General features: G+C 62.3%; 1 protein-coding gene across 3 annotated transcripts in view; it reads left to right on the plus strand.

Annotated features, from left to right (window-relative positions):
• The window catches only part of RRBP1 (ribosome binding protein 1), a 62,640-nt gene that overhangs the window by 42,821 nt on the left and 1,663 nt on the right, over positions 1-18,156 (plus strand). For 2 of the 3 annotated variants that reach the window (XM_040637957.1, XM_040637958.1), the window contains exons 6-22: positions 752-870; positions 3,235-3,388; positions 5,120-5,258; positions 6,209-6,387; positions 6,532-6,557; positions 9,264-9,354; positions 10,122-10,214; positions 12,255-12,347; positions 12,428-12,511; positions 12,665-12,754; positions 13,415-13,507; positions 13,890-13,961; positions 14,546-14,641; positions 15,183-15,266; positions 16,920-17,015; positions 17,753-17,836; positions 18,036-18,134. In XM_040637957.1, the coding sequence (XP_040493891.1) occupies positions 752-870; positions 3,235-3,388; positions 5,120-5,258; positions 6,209-6,387; positions 6,532-6,557; positions 9,264-9,354; positions 10,122-10,214; positions 12,255-12,347; positions 12,428-12,511; positions 12,665-12,754; positions 13,415-13,507; positions 13,890-13,961; positions 14,546-14,641; positions 15,183-15,266; positions 16,920-17,015; positions 17,753-17,836; positions 18,036-18,134 (1,692 nt within the window). The remainder of the gene's footprint in view (positions 1-751; positions 871-3,234; positions 3,389-5,119; positions 5,259-6,208; positions 6,388-6,531; positions 6,558-9,263; positions 9,355-10,121; positions 10,215-12,254; positions 12,348-12,427; positions 12,512-12,664; positions 12,755-13,414; positions 13,508-13,889; positions 13,962-14,545; positions 14,642-15,182; positions 15,267-16,919; positions 17,016-17,752; positions 17,837-18,035; positions 18,135-18,156) is intronic. The other variant, XM_040637959.1, reaches the window with a different exon arrangement.

Consider the following 18,156-nt stretch of genomic DNA (forward strand, 5'->3'; position numbering starts at 1 on the left):
TGGACGGAGGGGCTGTTTCATCTGGCCGGCTCTTGTCAGCCCACCGTGCGTGTGTTTCCTGTCAACAACTAGGAAGATAGAAAATAGATTTTAAAGAGCACTTTCTTGAAAACAGCCTGGTTCCAGGTGGCCAGCGCCTTGTCCCGTCTCGGGTGCCGCTGGGTCAAGTTGTCAGCCTCCACAGGACTCCACAGTAACGCTGGCTCCTCTCTCTCCACTCGCGGTTGGGAGGACCCCGTAAAGCAAGAGGCACGAGCTGCCCGAGGCCAGCGGGGGCCACCTGCCCAGCCCGGCCTGGGGCGCTGGAGCCCTGAGCCTCATGCCCTGACCGGTGCTCTGTTCGCGGTGGGCCCCGGCCTCCTCCCCACTGCATGGCTCGGGACGTGCCGCAGGAAATCAGCGGGCAGGAAATGAGGCTTCGTTGGGGCCATCGTAGGCTGCGGCTTGTGGCCCTGTGCTCGGTGTCAGAGCACTTACCCCGGCGACATCAGAGGCAGTGTGCACAGAGCAGGCCTGTGGCTCCTGCTGAGGGCTCGCTGCCCGGAGGCTGGAAACAGGGAGGTGGAGGGGAGAGAGGGGATGTGTGCTGGGGGTCCCCCTGCCTCTGACCTTGGAACTGTGCAGTTTTGAGGGGTCCTTCTCCCCTCATATGGAGAAGGGGTTGCCCTCGGTGTATCCGTCTGTGGGCCGGGACCTCACCGGCCTGGCTGCGGAAGCCGGCTCTCTCTGACGCCCCTCCCTGACTTTTCAGATCCGGACTCTTCAGGAGCAGCTGGAGAACGGCCCCAACACGCAGCTGGCCCGCCTGCAGCAGGAGAACTCCATCCTGAGGGACGCCTTGAACCAAGCCACGAGCCAGGTGGAGAGCAAGTAAGCTCGGCACCCTGTTCAGACCGCATGACGGCCGGTTCCTGGGGCTCCAGAGCTGGGGGGGCTCCCGAGGCCTGCCTGAGGCTGTGCAGGTGCATTCGAGGCTCTTCCTGGACGTGGGGCTGGTGCGGCGGCCTTGCATGGGCCCCCGATGTGAGCACGTGGGGCTGGCGGTGCACTTGCACACCCACCCCGTTGAGGGCTCTGGCCCGACTCTCCATTCCTGTCTGGTGCTGAGTGGCCAAGCCTCCGGTGCGTGGCCAGCATCCTCACACATGGTCAAGCCCCCAGGGAGAGCTGGCGTGCCCCAGCCTGCCAGTGTTCCCATGATCAGAGGCCTCTCGGGTCCGGCTAGTGGCGGCCTCTGGCCTTCCTGGGGAGCAGATACTTCTTCAACGTCTGTCCTCACAGCATTCCAAGAAGAAGCTTTTAGAAACTTCTGATGCTGGCCCAGAATATCAGGAGCTAGCAGACTGTCTGGGATCAGAGTTTGATGGTGTTGCGGGGACCCACAGTAGGCCCGAGCCCCTGGATTCTCCACTGGGGACGGGGGCTCCTGTGCTGGAAGGGACATTTGCCTCAGACGCGCTGGTGGTCAGGAGTAAATACCCCTTCGCAGCACATGGCCCGCCTGGCTTCAAGGGGTTCTTGCTCTCAGCCTTGCCTGTCAGGAGCTCAAGTGCCAGGGGGTCCCAGTTAGCGGGCTGGCCCCAGAGGGCAGCAGTGACCTCACCGAACGCAGGGCCGTGTGGCTTCCTTTGGACTTGCTGATTTGAGCATTACAGTCTCAACAGGCTGGCCCAGAAGAAGCCCGATGCGTTTTCTTTTGATTCACACTTTTTTGCCTTCTCTTGACCTGAAGTCTCCTGAAGGGACTATCTAGGGTTCTGTGTCATCCCCAGAGCGTCCCCGTTTGCCAAGAGGAGCGCTGGCATCCTCTTTTAGCTGCAAGTCAGGTGGGGACAGTATTGGCCCAGGAGCTGGACTGGGAAAGGGAGTCTGTGTCCGTGTGTCTGGTTCCCCCCGCCAAACCCCAGGCCAGAGTGTGAGCTAAAGGCCTCCTTCCCCAGGCCAGCCCCTTCTGTCTGGAGGTCCCCTCTGGGTGTGTGTGCGCCCACATCTGGCCTGGCCCGTCAGCAGGCTGGGGGCGTGGGGGGTGGCTCTGGTTTCCTTAGCAGCTACAAGCAGAAGTTGAACGTGGGCAGGGAGGAACGCTCTGCCTTCCCCTGTCTCGTAGAATCCACTGCGGCCTCCTGGGAAAAGCTGGAAAGCCTGTAGATCTGTCACCCTGAGGTGGCAGCCACTGACTCCCTTCGTGGGAGCTCTGCCCTGTGTGCCCTGCCCAGAGCTCCAGAGCAGTCCCAAGGGGCTGCCCACTGAGACTCCCACCTCTGGCCCTGGGTGCTGGAGTCCAGCCTTTCCTGCAAGCCCTCCCATCTTGAATCTTGGCCTTCTAGAATGTGAGCTGACGGCCCCGCAGGGGGCTTTGGGACGGCCACCCTGGTGCAGTGGGGAAAGGCCAGGTGCAGAGAGGTGGGAGCCACCTACCCCGCGACCAGCAGAGCACAGCTGCTCTTGGCCGGCTTCTTGCTTGCATCTGCCTGCGGCCACCTTGCAGGGTGGTGGGCAGTCCGGTCTGTCCCCTTTGTCCGGCCTGGGTCGTCGGTTCTGCCCTGAAGAGGTGTCTTGTGTCCTAGTGAGGGAGGCTGGTGTGCCGGTCACCTCCTCACATTGGGGAAGCTGGGTCTGGAGCGGCCTTTCTTTTCCTTCTAATCGGGTCTCCTTCCTTCACTTCCAGACTTGTCGCTGGTCCTGCGATCCAGCTTTTGCGCAGTGTTGAAGGGTCTGTTTTGTCAAGTGCCTCCACCCCCCACTTCCGGTGACCTCCCAGCCTGGCTGTGGTCCAGTCAGCTGGGAAAGTGGGACACATGGGTTCCAGCTGGCGGCCGCCCGTTCCCGCCCCGGCCCTACAGGGTTACCGTGGCCAGTCAGCCTGCATCTGGAGTTTTGTCTGGTCCTAGATTAGCAATGAGGAGAAGGGTGTCTTGCCTTTTCTCTGAATTTCCAGCTGTTTCTGGGCAGGGTTCCCATGGGATACTGTAGTGTACATTTTGCTCTTTGCTCTGTATGGTCCATATTCCGTGCTGATCAAAGAATGTTTTCACCAACACACATCAGAGCCCAACACGACTGATACAGTACAAGAGGCTTCAGTGATGGCTTCAGGACTTGGGCAAGTGTTTGTGGAAGAGCAGGTGCCCCGGAGGGAAGGCTGTCCCGCCAGCCCCCTTCACCCAGAGGCTGCTCTTGGGGCGACTCGAGGCTTCCTCTGTCCGTCAGTGGGGGCTGGTGACTGTGTTGCAGGCAGAACGCCGAGCTGGCCAAGCTCCGGCAGGAGCTCAGCAAGGTCAGCAAGGAGCTGCTGGAGAAGTCGGAGGCCGCACGGCAGGAGGAGCAGCAGCGAAAGGCTCTGGAGACCAAGACGGCTGCCTTCGAGAAGCAGGTCCTACAGCTGCAGGTGAGTCAGGGGAGCCCCCCTCAGTGCCCTGTGCGCTCCGCCCGCCAAGCCCCTTCGCAGAGTGGGGACAGACCAGAGCTTGCTCGGCCGCCTTGGGTCGTCGTTGGCAGCCAGGATTTTGACAGCTGGCGGCGCATGCGCGGCTCGGGCCGGAACCCTTGGCCTGGGCCTCGTCAGTAACAGTGGTGGCTAGGTCGCCCGGGATGGCTGCCTTCAGGGTGGTAAGCGCCGTCCTCCGTGCTTTGCACACATTCACTCAGCTAGTTCTCATCCCAGCCCCGTGAGGTAGGTGCTCCCGGATCTGTAATTACCCGTAAGGAGATCTGAGGCACAGAGAAGTGAAGCAGCTGGTCCCCAGTTCACACAGGGGCGGGGTTGAACCCGTGGGTCTAGCCCCGGAGCTGTTGGCCACCACCTGGGGTGCTGCCGTCTCTGGCTTCGAGGCTGGACGGGTACTCTTCCTTCTCAGCCTCTGACTGGGGCCTGGAAGCTCTTGTCTTCCCAGGAGATTGGCTGTTCTCCCTCAGAGGGAGGAAGGTTGTCCCCCCAAAGTGCCCAGGGGCTTTGCTGCTTGTTGGCCTGATGACTTTTGGATCCCCCAGCTGACCTGTTAGGGGGCAGGATGACTGGGTGTGGGGAGCCTTGATGTCATGCCTGCTGTGCATTTAACTTTTTGGGGTGAGGAGGAAATCCTGGTGGCCCGAAGGGCTCTGGGCCCTTCTTCAGCTCAGTCACAGAAGTTAGGCTGCAGCAGTGGGGCCGTGGGGCTGTCTTGTGGAAGGTGCTAACATGACAGACCTGAGGACTGATGCTCGGGTGTGTACAAGGAACTAAAAAGGAACACGGTTTGGATGGTTTGGGTGGAATGAGATGGATAATTTGATGTGCATTGATTTTCACATAAGGCAGGTCTGCCCCTACCAGTGAGATCAGAACTGCTGAGGTGGGCTTGGCCGTGATTCTGTTTTAAAGGTTTTTGGATAGTTCTGCTTCTAGGGCTAGAACCTCCACTCTGGTCCCCAGCTTGTCACCATTATGTGTGCCATTTTTAAACGACCAAGGCCTCTCACCACTCTTAGCGTCTCCTATCCTCCCAGGCCTTGGGCTCCCATCCCCAGCCTGGGGCCACAGAGACTCCCGTCTCCTCCTGACACCAGAGATTCTGGGAGCGGCCCACCACAGGTGGTGAGGGAGGGCGGGGCAGGTGGCTGCCTCCTCTGCGGTCCTGAGGTTGACCGTGAGGCCCCTGGTGCATACTGGGGATTTCAGAGCCTCAGCGTCCCCATGTGTCACACGGGCATGACCGTGGTACCCGCGTCGTGGGCCGGCTGGGGATTAACCGTGCCGATGCACGCACAGTGCCTAGAATAGGGCTTTCCCGGAAGAAGAGCTCACCAGGTGTGAGCCTGGGAGGGGCCTACGTGGGAAATCACCGAGTTGGACTGGATGTTTAGGCTGCGGGAGGCATCTCCGTGTGTCACACTGAAGTCAAAATAGGGCTTTTTCTTGTTAGCAGTCACACTTCTTCACCTGGGGCCCCTTCCTGAGAACTTACTCGGGCTGGGGGGGCCTCCTGGCGCTCTCAGTGGGCGAACCGACTTCGGAAATCCAGGAGCATTTTATAACGGTCGTTCGGCCGGCTTGGCAGGATGGGAAGAGCTCTCCGTGGTCCTTGGCCTCAGAGCCAGCTGGGGGTCCGGCCTCCTCACGGCCCTCTTGCCTCTGCCCTAGGCGTCTCACAAGGAGAGTGAGGAGGCCCTGCAGAAGCGCCTGGACGAGGTCAGCCGGGAACTGTGCCGCTCCCAGACCAGCCACGCCAGCCTGCGGGCGGACGCCGAGAAGGCCCAGGAGCAGCAGCAGCAGATGGCCGGTAAGGGCGGCCCCTTGGCTGCGGGGCCCCCAGCGGGCCTGCCGGGGTGTGCCTGATGTGGGTCCGCACACCGCCCCGGCCCCGCACCCATAAAGAGGGCCAGCCCTGTTGGCGAGTGAGGCGGCACGGGATCCCTGACTCTGCCCCTCGGGGAGTCGTGAGATGGCAATGGCACCCAGCCAGGTGAAGGGCTGGCCACGGGGGTGGGGGCAGAGCCGCCGGAACCAGGTGCTGGGGGGAGCTGGCGGGCTGGGCCGGGGTGTTGGGGTGCGGAAGGTGCCCCCGGCTGGAGCCTGGCGCTATGGTTCTGGGTGAGCTGCCGCACCCCTGAGGCCTTTGCCGACTTTCTCTGCTGCCTCCTTTTGGACCTTTCTGGCTTTCCTGGCTCACTCAGCCCAAGAGGCCAGGTTTGGAGGGTGGGCCTGTGGTCTCCCTAAGCCTGTAAGTCACCTTCGCTATCAGAAGAGTGCGGCACGGCCCAGGTGGCCGCAGGGGTCGTGGTGAGCCAGGGGGGGATTTGGGAGGTGGTGGGTGTGGAACCCACAGGCCTCGCTGGCCTGTGAGAAGCGGGGGCACGGGGAAGCAGAGCAGCCAGACTAGGAGACTGGGGTGGTTGGCGGGAGTGCTGGGTTCCAGTCGCCTAAGCACAACTCAGCTGATACAAGCCGGTCTCCCAGAGAACAAATGTTTAGCAACTGCAGCTGGAATCCATTTTAGATTTCCAGCATTTTCCCAAGAGTGATCCGAGGGCATAATGTGTCCTGGAGAGCAAAGCCAGTGTGACTGCCTTTATCCATCGGCTAGTAAGATGCCCCAGCGGTCACAACTCTGTCTTACCAGCCAAGGCACAGGGGAGGGAGCCCTGGGAGCTGTGTACAGAGGAGAGGTGGTGGGGGGTGTCCATCCCAGCGTTTCCCGCCCCCACCCACCCTTGCCCTCCTTTCCCCCAGAGCTGCACAGCAAGCTGCAGTCCTCCGAGGCGGAGGTGAAGAGCAAGTGCGAGGAGCTGAGTGGTCTCCATGGGCAGCTCCAAGAGGCCAGGGCCGAGAACTCACAGCTCACGGAGAGAATCCAGTCCATTGAGGCCCTGCTGGAGGCAGGCCAGGCTCGGGACACCCAGGATGCCCAGGTCAGCCTGAGGAGGGGGAGGGAGAAGGCCACAGTCCATCCAGCCAAGTAGAGAGGGCTGAGAGTGGATGGGGCCCTGTCCTGACTACGTGCCACAAGGGGCCAGTCTCGTGATAACCACGGCGCTTTCTGTCTCTCGTTCCAGGCCAGCCAGGCGGAGCAGCAGGCCCGGTAAGTGGAAACGGAGGGCCACAGCCTCGGCACAGGGCAGCCAGGGCTTTCAACGGGGCCACCTCAGAGGCCCTTGCCCTTCACCGCCCCCTCCAGTGGCTCTGAGCACAGGGTGCAGACGTAGGCCGGAAAGAAGGCATCTTTGCAAAGAGCTCCTTGCCTCCTCTTGACTCATCTGTGTGGAGAGTGGCAGATGCCTCAGCCAGGGGCAGAGGGTGGGAGGGTTCTAGACCTTCTGCCTCCTCCCGTCCTTCCATCATCCATCCATGTCTCGGTCGAAGGACTGGCTGGTCGGAGGGTCTCCAAGGCGCGGCTTACACACCCAGATGGAGAACCTGGCAGGGAGGCGGGGGTCACTCGGCGTTTTGCCCAGATTTGTGATGTCGGTGCAGTTGGGAGCTAAATCACAGGATTGTCCGTAAGGTAACTTCACTGCTGGCGGACCTTGTTTTCTCTTGGTGTTGGTGGCCCAGCACCAGGCTGTGCTCAGGGGACTGTTTGTTTGCTGTTGCTAAGGCCGGAGCCTACATCTGGGGGGAATGGCTTGAGTTAGGGGGCTTGGAGTCCCTGGGCCGGCACCGCTGGACCACGCATCCCCGAGCTGATGGCCAGAAGCTTGGAAGCTGGGTCGTGGCTGCCAGGGTCAGGGCTCCGCAGGGTAGCCGCGTGGCAGTGAGGCATGAAGGGCGACCTTCATCCCCATCCAGACGGGCAGATGTGTCCCAGACCGTCCGCTGACAAGGTTCTCTTGTCCTGGCCAGTCCCCTGGCCGGCTGCCAGTGAGTCACACCCCCCCCCCTCCCCGTGCCGCCTCAGGCCATGGCCCGTGGTTCTTTCTTAACCTCGGGCTCCGTGTTTGGGGGCTGAGGAAGAAGGCCAGAGAGCCCAGAATGCCTCGCGGAAGACTCAGAACCAGCTCTCTGTGTCCCTTTCTCAGGGCGCTGCTTCTAGAAGGCTCAGGGCACTTCGTTTCCGTGGTAGTTATCAGAGAGGAGAGTTTGATTAGGGTGTGGTTGGTTGGTTGGTTTGTTGTTGTTGTTGTCGCTTTCGTATTGTAAGATCTTGTATTGTAAGATCAGATTCCTGGACCACACGGCAAGTGTGCAGGTGCTTAAGTCACCGTGCAAATACGGTTTGTCCTAATATTTTGTGCAGTGCAGATGTGTTTGGCAGAAATCAGTTTTTTAAGTGTCCTTCTGAATTCATCAGAAAATTGTGTCTGGGTCAGGCCATTCTGTTCTGGGTGGAGAGGAGTGATCCAACCCCGATGTTCCAGAACTCAGGCAATGGCCACCAGGGGGGTGATCGCTGGTGTGTCCTTGCCACCTGCCTGCTGCCTCTTCCTCCTCAGGTCTTGTTCTTTTGGGTTTGCTCGTGGGGTGGTTTGCTGCAGGCTGTCCCATGATGCAGGGGGCTTGAGGGAAAGCTGTGAAGGGTCCCAGCACAGCTTCCAGGGTCCCTTGGCCTGAAACCAAGACCCAAGGAGTCAACTGACTTGAAGGCGTTTCCGAAAGCGGGTTTTAGAGTAACGAGGTGAGGCAGTGCCATGGTGGGAGGCCTTTCCCAGGTCGGGTGCACGGGGCAACGAGCAGGCTCAGCCCGCACTTTGTTTGGTTCGACCCTAAGATACGTTAGAATGGTGGTTTTCAAGATGGTTTTGCCCGTGGCCCGTGCGAACAAATACAGATGACTGTGTCTCATCTGGCTGGCAGGGGCTCCCTGAGGCTGGTGGCGGCCCCTCTGGTGGGCGCATCCTCGGGTGGGGACTCTTTCCCGATTTCAAGTCCCAAGTGAATCACTTCTAGACTTTAGATTTCACGTGTTCCTGGGACCTTCCTGTCCTAAAGTTTAGTGCAGAATCCGACATACTGAAGTGTCTGAAGCCTGTTCCTCGGAATGGCTGGTCCCGCTCTAGCGGTGTCAGCCTCTCTCAGGGTGATGAGGGTGGTCGAAGCCCACTGGGCTCTTGAGTGCGGAGAGAAGCATGAAAAGACGGACTGACATCTCCCCCACGCCGTGGCATCTGAGGGTGATCTGGGCCGATTCCCCAGAGCCTGGGCAGAGCCCTGATGGGGGAGCCTTTGGGGTGCAGCAGGGTTAGGTTTTGGACGAAGGATGGTTCTGCTGTACCCGGCGGAGAGCAGAGGTGTCCAGAATCTTGCTGGGGGTGCGGGTGACAGCGCCGCGTGAGTCTCGAGCTCAGTAGTCCTGTGGGAAGGCCCAGCCCATGTCTTTGGAGGGCCCGGTGTGGCCACAGGGAAGGGCCAGCTGACATGTTCTGTGGGGACAGAGCAGGACCAAGTCAAACAGGAGCCACGTGCCGGGTGACAGGGCTCAGTTCACTAGAAGAAAAAGCATCCCCCAAACCCAGCTGTCTGGGTACATCCCTTCCCTGGCCGCTATGGCTGTTCTGACCTCTGCCGTCCCAGTGGCCCGTGTTACCAGGTAGAACTCTGGTGGCCTTTTGGGTCTGCACCCGGGCCCCTGGGCCACTGGGATGAGTGGGGAGGATGGGGTGGGGGCAGTTCTTTGGGCTCCCCTGAAAGCCTGTGCCCTGTGAGATGGTCGGGGGCAGTGGGAGGGGACTGGCCCCAGGTGAGTGGCTCTGGGTGGCTGTCCAGGCAGCAGAAGGGGCACTCCGGAGACAGGGCCTGGGGACACTGCGGGTGCTTGGAGCCCAGCAGTGACGTCCCTCTCTCCCTTCAGCCTCAAGGAGCTGGAGTCCCAGGTGTGGTGCCTGGAGAAGGAGGCCACCGAGCTCAAGGAGGCGGTTGAGCAGCAGAAAGTAAAGAACAACGTGAGTGCTAAGGACGTGGGCGTGAGGCTGGGATCGTGTGAAACCCGCCCCTAACCCCTCAGGAAGGGGCGAGGGTTGGGTGAGGCCTCCTTTCCCCTTGGGTCCATCACATTCCCAGGGCTGACACCCACTGGGTGGACTTGGGGCCTGTGCCCAAGTGTGGCGTCCCCTCCCCCACTCCCAGCCCTTGAGGGGGTCGGAATGTCCTGCTTGGTCTGGGTCACATGGTCACCTTGGAGTGGGGCGGCTGCTGTCAGGAGAAGGGGCTAGAGAAGGCTCTTTCCTCTGCTGGGGGCGGGGGCTGGTAAGGAGGAGCCTTAGCCCCATCCTCCCTGCCAGGCTGCCTGCCCCTCGCATCTCACACAGCCCTGGCTCGCGGGCAGCTCCATCCGCTCTTCCCCAAGGAGCCCCTCCCGCGCCTCCCTGGGCCCAGCATGGCCAGAGCCACTCAGTGGTGGCATGAGCCTTTCTCTGAGGAGCCAGGCTGACCCTCTCTTCTCTATGCTTCACACTAGAGCCTCCCTGAAGAGATGCCCACTTCCTCATGCCCTCGTACCACAGCCACTCCATAGCGGGCTGCCCCAGAGAGGCCCGCAGACACGGGCCAAGAGAAAGGGCATTTGGTCCCTTTGCAGTCTCCCTGTGGGGTCCCAAGTGGGGTCAGGGAGGGTTTTCCCTCCCTGCCGAGCCCGGCCGAGGCAGCTTGTGGGGGATGCGTCGGCAGCTGCCCCCACCTGGCCACTGACCTTTCCCATGTTTCCTCCCAGGATCTCCGAGAGAAGAACTGGAAGGCCATGGAGGCTCTGGCCTCGGCTGAGAGAGCCTGCGAGGAGAAGTTACGCTCCTTGACCCAGGCCAAGGTTAGATCCCGTGCTCAGGCTCCCTTGCTGGTTTAGCAAACCACACGAAACACACAAACTGTGTGCAGAGCACCCTTGGCCTTGGCGCCTCAGAGATCCATGCCGGGGGCCCCGAGGCCAGCAGATGGTGTGCCCTGTGCCCCTGCAGCCTCCTCCTTGCCCTCCTCCTCTCTCCTTCCTTTGCTTCCTTTCTCCTTGAGATGAAGGGGGAAACGTACCCTTGGTGCTTTTTCTCAGCTGGGCCCTTTGCCAGCAGGGCACAGAGATAGGCAGTGGGGGCTGTGAGCCCACCTGGCTGGACTGCCTTTGAGTGAGTCCAAGATTGGGCTGTCCTCGTGGACTTTCTTCGTGTTGTTTCTCCCCGCTGCCACTTTCTCGGGGCCTCTGAAATCCTGGCCCTGAGGGCTCTGGGATTGATCTTTACAGTAAGTCACGGAGGGAAGGCAGTCTTTAGCAACAAGCCCTTGGTCCCTGGAGCCGGATGAGTCCCGAGCTCTGCGCCACCCAGGTGGGGGGAGTGTGGGTGTCTCTGTGTCCGGGGCCCCCATGTTGCCTCTGGAGCCCCGGGCTGGGAGCCAGCGCTGAGCTCTGGTGGCGGGGGGACGTGGCGGGCGGCGGCCAGTGAGGTCCTCGCCCCCCCCCCCTTGCCCTGTGTTTCCCTCCTTGATGAAAGGCCCCAGGCAGCCAGCCCTCCCCTCGCAGCCTCGCTCATGCAGAAGGAATGTCTGCCCTGTTATTGTGAGCTTTGCAGGGACTTTCATGAGCCTCCCAGGAAGCCTGAGGGTTGTATCAGATGAGGCCCAAGTCGAGTAGGGAGGTGGAAGGCTGGCCTCAGGTCCCGCTGTGGCAGCGATACGGAGACTCTCGCAGGTGACCTGGGAGCCTGTTGGCCTTTCTGTACCAAATGCAGAAGCTGTGATGGGAGGCGTCGCCTGACTGGCTCCCAGCCGTGCAGCCAGATGGATAAGAGCTGGCCTCCAGGTCTCTGGCCCTTGCCTTGGACTCATGTGACACGGGGGCCTGACGGGGGTCATGAGGTCAAGGATCCACAGCAGGCCGCCGGCATTGTCTGCATCGCTGGACGAGCCGAAAAGGGTCCACTTCTGAAACTCGAGTCCAGATCACATGGGTGCTGTGGTCAGGCTGGCCGTTTGTCTGTCACACATTCCAGAACACCGCTCGAAGGCCCTAATTCAGTCGGAGTTCTGGTGTCCCCCTCAGGTGTCCAGCCGTGACACGATCACGGCGGGCCAGCAGCAGGCTCAGTCTGCCGGCGACAGGTTGTTTTAGCCAGAAAGCTCCCCGGGGTCTGGGGAGGGGTGTTACGTGTCCCGGGGGACGCATGTGCTGTGCTGGGCTTCACTTTATAGCCCCTTCCATCCTTCGTCCGTCCCTTGCTTGCATTTTGTGCAGGAGCCTTAAGGAGGACGGGTGGGATCTGGCCCAGCACAGCCCAGCCAGGGCGAGCCAGACTTCAGGGGAGACATGGCCCCCACTAAGCCCGTACCCCTTCTGGGTGGGGTCCCCGCTTGGCGGAGCGGGGGTGCTGATCCTTGCCCCTCCTGGGCTGCTGGCTGCCAGGAGCCCTGTGTGGTGGCTGTTGGGAGAGGCACCTCTCCTCTGCCTCCTCCCTGGCCCCCACGGTGGCTTGGTCGTCCACACATGTGCAAGCACGCGTACACTTGCACGCACGCACATGCACACGCTCGTGTGGAGAGCTCTCAAATGGAGAACAGATCATGGGTGGGCTCCTGCTGGGAGGTGTCGGACGAGCCTCGCCTGCCACGTGGGCTAGCTGGCCATCTCCCTCCAGCTGCGCGGAGATCTCTTAAAACTGAGCCAGCGCAGGCCGAGGCGGCCAGAACCCGCTGCCAAGGCTGAGCCCCACCCCAGCGCCCCCAACAGCCCTGTCCGGCCTCCCGCCTTCTGCATTGAGCTTGTCCCTCCCCCGAAGAGCTGAGGTGGGGACCAGGCATCTGCAGCCGTTCCCTGGGGCTGCCCTGAAGCGCACGCTGAACGCCGCCCTCCCCTCTCCTCCAGGAGGAATCGGAGAGGCAGCTCAGCCTGACCGAGACGCAGACCAGGGAGGCCCTGTCCACTCTGCTGCCGGCGCTCTCAAGCTCTGCGCCCCAGGTAGCGGGGGGGCGGCTCCCGGGGGACCCCGCTGCCCAGAGGAAATGTCTCTGGGCCCCACCTCTCACGTGTCTTTGCAGAGTTACACCGAGTGGCTGCAGGAGCTCCGAGAGAAGGGCCCCGAGCTGCTGCAGCAGCCGCCAGCTAGCACAGAGCCCTCGTCGGTGAGCACGGCTGCTGACACCCCCCTCACTGGGCCTCCGCTGTCCCTTTTGCTGGCCCCTGGCCCCGGGAGAGGAGGGTGCCCGGAGTTGTGTCCTTGGGCAGTGGGGCGAAACCTTTGTGTTTGGCTAACCAGAGCCCTGTTCTGCCCTCAGGACCTGGCGTCCAAGCTGCGGGAGGCTGAGGAGACCCAGAACAATCTGCAGGCCGAATGTGACCAGTACCGCACCATCCTGGCTGAGACGGTAGGGCTCTTACGGGGGTCCCTCGGGGCTGCCGGGAAGGAGTTTACTGAGCCTGCAGGCCGGAGGCCTTGGGAAGAGAGCCCTGGGTTCACACGCTGGCTCTGTGTGACCTTTGGCAAGTCACGGCCCCTCCCTGGGCCCCATTTCTCTGGCTGAGCGGTAAAGGGGATGAGCGAGGTGCTCAGGCCATCACTGCTTCTGCGCGGAGGAGAGGCCTGGGTTGCGGGTTTGGGGCTGGCTCTTCGGGGGTTGGGGGTGCAGAGACAGTCATGACGTGGAACAGACTGGGAAAGGAAGAGGTGAGCGTTTGGCTGGTGGCTGGCTTGAAGCCACCCTGTCTGTGACTTCAGGAGCCATGCTAGGTCCAGCCCTCCTGCCTGACCCCATCCCGTGCTCCTCGCCCTGGGCCACTGAGGTCAGCGCTGGGGGCAAACCCAACAGAGATGAGAGTCCTAATGGCCTCCCTTGTGGGGCCCGCAGTCTTCATTCACACACTGGCCAGCGACCCCACTCCGGGACTGACCCACCGTCTTCCCCCCGTGACACTGACGGAATCAGAGCGGCCATCCCAGAGGAACCAGGGGACAGGAGGCTGCAGCTGCGTTCATGGGGGGCAGGGTCTCCGGGGAGGGGCCCTGCCTCAGCGTCCTGTTCCCGCAGGAGGGCATGCTCAGAGACCTGCAGAAGAGTGTGGAGGACGAGGAGCAGGTGTGGAAGGCCAAAGTGAGCGCCACGGAGGAGGAGCTCCAGCAGGTACAGGAGGGGCCCAAGGCTCTGTCCCAGGGGCCGTGACACAGGTGTCGCTCTGGGGGGTCCCCCTTCCCTAGGAATTCAGGCATAACTTACCAGAAACGGACAGCTAGGTCAGAATTGTATCAAAACCAGGGGGAAAGCCGATGGAAGTCCCGTGGGTCTCTTGGGAGACAGAGGCGAGTTTCCTGGGTTTTGGTGATGCGCCATCAAGGGCGACAGTCTTGAGATCTCCCCTCCCCCCAAGGAAGAGGCTGCCGGTCACACATGAGGAGGTGGGCGGGCACCACTGGGCTTCCTGGGAGGGGGCCCGCCCTGCTTGGGTCCTGGGACCGTCCCCTTCCAGGGGCTTGCATTTGACTGGACCTTCCCCTTGGCTTGGCAGTCACGGGTCACAGTGAAACATCTCGAAGACATTGTAGAGAAGCTAAAAGGAGAACTTGAAAGTTCAGAGCAGGTAGGTGCAGGGCTCTGCTCAGAGAGCCATTCTCTTTCTCACAGAGGCCCCTGTAGTTACTTTTCCCTGGTGGACTGCATGTCTTGAGAGAGGTGAAGGGGTCTTGTCAGTCCTGCTTTTCCTTCATGAGAGCCGCCCGCAGGCTCAGAGTGGCCCGAGGCAGCCGTGGGCCTGTACGGAACGCCGAGCCCCATGCCCCAGTGCACGGCGGCTTCTGCAGTGGCCACGTCGCAGGCCGGGTGCGAGGTGGCCCCAGAGCTGTCTGCCGACACCCCGTCAGCCCTGGCTTCCTGGAGGGTGCCCCTGGCATCCACCCGGACAGCAAATTGAAAAGCTCTCCTCTCCTCCCCTGCTGAGGCTGAGCACACGTCTGGGCCCGGGAGTGCTGGAGTCTGGGAAGGTGTTTCACTGCCAGGGACTCGTCTCTGCCGGTCCTTGGCTGGCCCGTTGCCGACAGGCCGTGGATGGTGTCCCAGCCCTTACCCCTGGGCAGCCAGACTGCTGCCTGTCTGTTCCCTGTGGTCACTGCCTCCTGCGGACCCGCTCGAGGCCTCTGACACGTGCGTGCGTGTGTGTGTGTCCAGGTGAGGGAGCACACCTCCCATCTGGAGGCAGAGCTGGAGAAGCACATGGTGGCCGCCAGCGCCGAGTGCCAGAACTACGCCAAGGAGGTGGCGGGGGTGAGTCTGCCCAGTGGGGTGTCCAGCCGCTCCGCGTGCCTCCTTCGCCCTTGGCTCTCACTCACCTGAGCGGAGTCTGGGTTCTCAGGCTTCGGCCCTGGCCTCGGGCCAGCTGAGCCGAGGAGGTGTGGCGGGGGGCAGAGTGCAGAAAGCCAGCCCCACGGGCCGGGAGAATTCTCTCCCTGGCCCGGGGACACCGTTTCGGGGGCAGACGAGTTTAAATCTGCTACTGTGTTCGGCCAGAAGCAGAAAGCACAAGCCTGCCCCACCCCCATGCTGGTTTGGTCTCAGACTTTTGGCCTGTTTTACCAGACAGTCCGTAAAGGAAAGTCCAAGGCAGCCACGTAGTGGATTCTGTCTTCCGAAGTCTTCAAGAAAGACAGTTCTGGAAGGCCAAGGAGCCCCCGCCATGGCTGCTCTGCTCCGTGATGTTGTCAGGCGGTGGGTTACAGGGACGTGTCGTGTTCGCTTGTCTGTTGTGCTAACGCATAGGAACTGGTTTTCTCCCTTCCCTGTCACCTGGGCCCGTTTCCTCTCCAAGTTGAGGCAGCTTTTATTAGAATCTCAGTCTCAGCTGGATGCAGCCAAGAGTGAAGCCCAGAAACAAAGCGATGAGCTCGCCCTGGTGAGTGAGCGTGGAGAGAAGCGGGCATGTGCCAGGGTGTGGGTGTGCGTGTGCGTGTGTGCGTGTGTGTGTGTGTGTGTGTATGTGTGGTTAACTGGCCAGTCGTGCTTCTCCACCCCGTCAAAGGTAACACGGCCTGGTGGCAGGGAGGTGTGCGCCGATCCAGCATCAGGGGCAGGCTTGACGGGCCCTGCTGGAGGGGCTCCAGGCTGGGGCGGGGTGGGGGGGGTGGCTGTCGGGACCAACACTGGGAGCTCGGGGCCGGGGCTCCAGGCGGTACAGCTCCCTGTGAGCCCTGTGGTTCAGATCAGTTCAGTCAAACCTGCGGCCGTGCACGGAGGCCTGCTGTACCCTGGGGCGGGGGGCAGACGGGGGTGCCGTGCTGGCAGAGGTGCGGGGCTCCTGCCATTCCAGGTGGCCTCAGGTCCTTCTAGCTGTCTGCTTTGGTGGCTGACCCGCTCCCTGCCCCCTGGCCAGGTCAGCCGGGCCTCACGGAGATAGGCCTCCCCCCATCAGCATGAGCGCCGGGGCTGCGGCCACCAGCAGTCGCCTGTGAGGCCACAGCCCGTGCTGCTGGATCTGCAGCCTTTCTTAAAATCCTGAATTCATCGTTCCCACTTAGAAATTGGCAGATTTTGAAGACAAACACACGCCTGATTTATGAAGAGCCAGCAGGTCTGGTCCGGGGCGCGGGCACTCCCCCGGCAGCCGCCGAGCCACGAGCAGCCCCTGCACAGGGGCACATGCTCCGCCCCCCCCCCCCAGCACACCCCGGCTTATTCAGGCCTTGCTGGGGAGCGGGCATTATCTGGGCCCAGTCGCCTGAGCCACTCCCCAAAGCCCTGGCCTAAGCTGGGTCTGGGTGACAGGGCCTGGGGGTGCCGCCCAAGTGGAGGTCACGTGCAGAGAAAACCCGTGAATTTCTCATCATTACAGGCCTGTGCATTTTGGTGTCACCTTTGGGGGGCTGCTGTTGGGAGGGAGGGAAGCCGGAGGGCAGGCCTTGGGATGTGCCTCTTGGAGGGGGTCTGAGACCACCCGTGCCACTCAGGGAGCTCGTACCAAGGGTCCACCCCGATCCCCTGACTAGAACCTTTACCAGAGCTTCATGGGTGCTGCTGCTGCTGCTTCAGATCCGAGGCCCCGGGGCGTGGGGGTCCCCAGATGTGTCCCCTGCCCCCAGCAGTGGCGCTCTGCTGTGAGAGAACCTTGTTAGGCAGGTGTCCTCTCATCATCTTTTCTAGACCCTAAAGAGGGCTCTGGACAGTGGACTGCAACTGGAAGGGATCGGGACCCAGCCGGTGCTGTTTGGGCCGAGCCCGTCCGCTGCCTCTCACTTCCTTTTCGGTTCCTTAGCTCTGTGTGCGCTGTGTCCGTCAGCAGTCACCTTGCTCCTGGGAGGAGCTCCACGGCTGGCCTTGGAGCAGAGCACAGGGATGGCCCCTAGGCCTCAGTTTGGCTCCAGTGAGGGGTCAGGGTTGCCAAACCAGGTCTCCCCTGGGGCTCCAGCCGTCGGAAGCACCTGCTGTCCTCCTGAGGGGGTTTGTGCGTATGTGTGCGCGCGCGTGTGTACACGCGGTGGCCACGTGTGTACGCGCGGTGGCCACGTGTCCAGCTGTGATTGGCACAAACCCCCACCCCTCCCTGTTTCAGGTCAGGCAGCAGTTGAGTGAGATGAAGAGCCACGTAGAGGATGGTGACGTAGCTGGGTCCCCAGCTGCCCCCCCAGCAGAGCAGGACCCCATCGAGGTTAGGGCGGTGAGCTGGTCCCCAGATGTCTGTCACTAACAGCCCGCGTGGGCCCCCACCTGCCTAACTGGAGCACAAGGGCCAGATGGTGGCAGGCGTCTGTTCCAGCTGAACATTGGCTGCTTGCGGCCTCCACCGCCTGCTCTGCACCCCCACTCTGCCCAGCTAGGGGCCCCCCAGGTTCTGAGGAAGCCCCAGAGCAGAGGGCAGGGCAGTGGCCAGGTAGAGAGGTGTCAGGCGCTGGATCCTAACCCTGTGTGCGGGAGGGCTGAAGGGGGAGTGAGGGCGGCTGGGCCTGTGGCTGGGGAGTCTTGCCTCCCGCTGTGGCCCTTGCTGGGCTGTCCGTAGCAGGGCGCTTGCTCCCCAGACTTGGGCCCCAGGTAACTGTGGTTGAGCACCCTCGCCGGGAGGCAGGGGCCTGTCCCCGGAGGAGCAGCGGTGGGGATGGAGTTGTGGGGCATCCTTGTCCTGTGTGGCTCTCGCTGAAGGCGGCTCGGGTCAGCAGAGGTCCTAGTAGCATCTCTTTTCAGTCCCCCAGCTCTGTCCCTGGGGCTGAGGCACCATCTCCCCAGAGGGGGAGCTTTGGGAGAGGCTGTCCGCTGGCCGGCGGCAGCCAGAGGCAGGCAGAGGCTGAGGAAGCACTAGGTGCAGCCAGAAGGTGGAGCGCGCCCAGCGGCCGTGGTCCCCGAGGGGTCCCTCCCCAGTTCCCACAGTCTGTGTGTGGTGTTTCCACGCAGCTGAAGACGCAGCTGGAGCGGACGGAAGCCACCCTGGAGGGCGAGCAGGCGCTGCGGCAGAAGCTCACGGCCGAGTTCGAGGAGGTCAGGCCCTGCCCCTGGAGCCCCCCCGTGTGCCAGGGCCCGTGGGGTGTGGGCCAGGAGTCTGCTGGGCGGTCCGGCCTCGGCCCCCCACCCCCCGCCCCTGCCTTGAACCCCCGTCCCTTCCTGCTGGGCGTCCCGTGGCGGAGCCGCAGGGGTGTCGGGCCTCCCGCTCATGTCCCCCTGCCCTCTCCCCACCAAGGCTCAGAGCTCGGCGTGTCGGCTCCAGGCAGAGCTGGAGAAGCTCCGCAGCGTGGGGCCCCTCGACTCTTCAGAAGCAGAGGAGGTCACGCAGCTGAAGGTAGAAGGGGGGGGGGGGGGGG

Source organism: Ursus maritimus, unplaced genomic scaffold (assembly GCF_017311325.1).
Source record: "Ursus maritimus isolate PB19 unplaced genomic scaffold, ASM1731132v1 scaffold_22, whole genome shotgun sequence".
Lineage (NCBI taxonomy): Eukaryota > Metazoa > Chordata > Mammalia > Carnivora > Ursidae > Ursus > Ursus maritimus.